General features: G+C 38.7%; 1 protein-coding gene across 1 annotated transcript; it reads right to left on the minus strand.

The window, feature by feature from the left end:
* Positions 1–728: 728 nt before the first annotated feature.
* Positions 729–1,917, minus strand: LOC126799769 ((R,S)-reticuline 7-O-methyltransferase-like). The gene is made up of 2 exons (XM_050527035.1): positions 1,138–1,917; positions 729–1,036 (listed from the first exon to the last, which is right to left on the minus strand). The coding sequence occupies exons 1-2, from the start codon at positions 1,915–1,917 to the stop codon at positions 737–739; spliced, it is 1,080 nt and encodes a 359-aa protein (XP_050382992.1). The 3' UTR covers positions 729–736.
* Between the last annotated feature and the right edge of the window lie 2,156 nt (positions 1,918–4,073).

Below are 4,073 nucleotides of genomic sequence, written 5' to 3' on the forward strand. Positions count from 1 at the left end.
ACCGAGTCTTAATGTGTATAAACTCCAAAACTCAGTGCGCGCTAATTAAAGTTAATTAGAATTTAATTTGCTCTTGGCCATTTGAGCAGACAAACTAACAAGAAATCTGGCGCGTATAAATTAACTTGTTGTTAGGCCTATGAAACTTTTTAGAATATATTGTGGTCCCGATAAAAAAATAAACAACAAATTTAATTGGGTTCTATAATTTATTTAATGGATCCTAATTACTATCTCAAATATGAAATTCGCCCATCATATTTTACAATCTATGAACACATCCTGACCCACTTTACACCATAGTCCATGCGTTTTAATTATCTCTTTGAATTGTGCCTCTATAAGAACACGAATGATATGTCCACTATAAAGTGACCCATGAATTTGTAGATTGTAATTTAGGGCGTGATAGTTTCATTATCCTAAAGTATTTGATTTTGACTTGTAACTTAATTTTAATAATTTGATTTTGACTTGTAAGCGTTTGGCAAATTGTGGGATGAATCTAGCACAATGAATTGTGTTATTTATCTGTTTACATAGTTTTTATTTTTTTAATTGACGTTGATACTTAAAAAACCTAACCGCTAAGTCCCAGTGTCACGCACATAGTATCGCACATGTTATTACTCAATTGCCCAGTTGATTCTAAGCAAACACCATTTATAGTATAAATTACCATAGAATTATTTATTTATTTATTTGATAAACATTGGCAATTCTAAGATTTCAGTTTTCACACAGGGTATGCCTCAATAATGGACAGTAAAGATGGAATTTTGATGATTTTGTAGCGAGGGAAGCCAGCATGTTCCAAGATTTTCTTCCATTCACTCTCAGTCCTCTCCTTTCCACCTAAAGTGTGTGCAATCATCAACAGATCAAACACCAAGCCTGTGTCGTCAAACATGCCAGCACCATTTGGCTCCAGAACGATGTCCGCAATAATCACCTTGCCAGTTCTCTCCGGTATCGCCTTCCAACAGTTCTTCAATATCTTGACGCAATCATTGTCGCTCCAGTCGTGCATAATCCACTACAATTTTTGTCCAAAATCGAGTAGCATTGTGTTAGTGTGATAATTAAATAGATACTATTTCAAAAACCATTTTCTAGCTAGTGCTGCTTTTGAATTACCTTCATGAAAATTGCATCAGTGTTTGGTATACTACCCTCATCAAACATGTCACCTCCAACATGCGACACCCCATGGTACATCGGCGCTGTTGCAACTACATGTGGTAGATCAAAGTTGATGCCCTTAACGCTGGGATACGCCTTCACAATCTCTGCCACTGCGCTTCCAGTCCCACCGCCAACATCCACCAGTGTTGCTGTATCATCAAACCCACCCTTATAGCCGGACAGTATCGCTTTCATCGTAATTATAGCAGTACACGCCATTCCGTCGTTGAACAATCGGTTGAACTCGGGGTTTTCAGAGCATAATTGCCATATAATTCGATCATGGGCTTTCTCAAAAGCGCATGAGCCACCTTGCTTGACGCACTGGCTGAAACAATGCCATGGAGCCATCAGAGTAGCATCAGTCTCCAAGAGAAGCATCGGAACTAGTGTGAGCTCTGAGTCACGCAAGAGCCATCTAGACGAGGGAGTCAATCCGTAGAGGGTTTCATCGGAATCTTCACCATCATAATGTGCGGTGAAGATTTTCCGGCGGACCAGCAACCGCATGATGCGAGAGAGGCATGTGATATCGGGACCGGGTGAAGAAGAGTCGAAGGACGATGCTATTTCAGACAAAGTCAATGCATGACCACGAGAGTGTATGATATCTGGTATGCGGAGCTCCACGGCACATTTCAAGGCCATGGAATCTACAAAGCTGAACATGTACTTCCATACATCTGCTTGGCCTCTTAGAGTTGCTTCATCGAATTCCATAGCTGCTTCCATTTTAAATTTTGGATATGTGTGGAATCAAGTGTTCTAACATGTATATAAAGAGAGGAATAACTCATAGCACCAACCACCCGATATATTAAATGTCACCTAAAAACTAAAAAGTAAGGGCTCGTTCGGTTCGGTGCATTAAATTTGAAAAACTAAAGAAACATGTTTTTGGAAACAATCTCAGAATTGTGAGTAAACATCGGAAACGACCTTTTCACGTTTTTATTGTTTTTGAAAACAACCCGCCCCACAATTGAAGCACATCTCTTCTCTTCTTTGTTGCCCTTTATCTTTTTCTCTTCAAATTTCTAATTGGACTTCTCATTTTCTCATCTACTGTATCTATCTGTCGTCTCTTCAACCCACTTTTCAAATCAATTGAATCATGTATAATCATGTAGTCGATCGATCAAAGGGTTTTGAAAGCCCTTGAGGCAGATCTATGATATATGGATGATTTAGTGAGAAAGCTGCACCATTTTTCTGCTCAATGAAGAAATTGAGAATAAGAACACAGAGAATTGGGGAGAAATTTCTCTTTGATTGATATTCTTGATGATTTACAATTGAGATGAGAACCTATATAAATTAGGGGTGGGCATAAAAAATGGAAATTCCGATCCCGTCCCGCTTCATTCTAGTGGGATGGGACGTGAGACGAATAATTTATATCCCGCTTCGTCCCGTCCCGTCCCACCTTTAATGAAAATTTAAAAATTTATATATATTTGTATCAAAATGAAACTAATTTATGTTCTTAATAACTCTAAAATTATATCAACTCAAATAATAATGGTAATTTATAATATTTTGAACATAATATGCATTTTTTTTGTTAAAATTTCATTATTAAATATTACTTTGTTATGAAAAAATAAAAATATAGATTTTTATTTAACTTCATAAAAAGGTGGGATTTGTCCCGTCCCGTCCCAACCGGGATTAATCCCGAGTGGGATGCATTCTTAAAAACCCTCGTCCCGTCCCGATCCCGTCCCGATTCAAAAGAGTGGGACGGGACGTGGGATGAGCTCCGTCCCGTCCCATCCCGTCCCGTGCCCACCCCTAATATAAATACACACAGACTACAAGCAAAAAACAACTATAGAAGCTATGCAGTGTAGGCACCAACGCACTGGTGCCAAGATTAAGGCAAAACAAAGGAGGCTCTGTAGCAGAAAAACAGGAAAGCATGTCGGTTGAAAAGCAACAATCACATCCACAGATAAGTCAACCAACCAAACTCTCTAGAGCTAAGTGAACCAAACTAGAGCCTTAAACTCTACATAGCACGGAAGCTTGGTTGGACGACCGATTCCCGCTTCGGAAGCGGAAGCGGGAGCGGAAGCGCTCGGAAGCGCGGGGAAGCGCGACGGAAGCGCGATTCCGAAAAAGGTGGGTTTGGAAGCGCGGCGGAAGCGTTGGCTTCCAAATTGGAAGCGCGACGGAAGCGTTGGCTTCTAAATTGGAAACTCGATGGAAGCGTTAGCTTCCAAATTGGAAGCGCGGCGGAAGCATTGACTTCCATCCAAATTGGAAGTGTGATTCCTTCTCTACCTCTATTTCATCAATCAATGTCTTGAGACTCTTCTTGTCGTCTCATCTTCTTATTTATTCCTTTAAGCGGTTAAAGATGATCATCATCAATCAATCTAATATGTGTCAGAAATAAGGGGGAGAGATATCAGGAAAATCTAGATGAGAGAGATATAGAGAGAAGACAGAGAGTTGTGGACAGATATGAAAAAAAAATCCATATGAGAAAGAGAGACAGAGGGAAGACGAACCTTTCTTTATTATCAATTTCATCTAAGTGATATCTCTTTGACTTGCACGTGTTCAACACCTTCACACTATGTTGTACATTCTTTTGTTTGAATTTTGAAATGAAGCTTTAATAATGCTATAATTAAAGATAATCATGGGTTAGAAAATAAGTCATTAATAGTTATCCAGTTATTTTAATACTAGATAAAATAATTAAAAAATAAAATATAAAAATAATATATATATATATATATATATATATATTATTCTGACGCTTCCAAAACGCACCCGCTTCCTTAATTTTTAGAAAAAAAACGCTTCCGCATTTCCAAACGCTTCGCTTCCACGTACCCGCACCCGATTCCATGCAGTCTAGGTCATACATCTCTGTT

Source organism: Argentina anserina, chromosome 6 (assembly GCF_933775445.1).
Source record: "Argentina anserina chromosome 6, drPotAnse1.1, whole genome shotgun sequence".
In the NCBI taxonomy this organism is placed as follows: domain Eukaryota; kingdom Viridiplantae; phylum Streptophyta; class Magnoliopsida; order Rosales; family Rosaceae; genus Argentina; species Argentina anserina.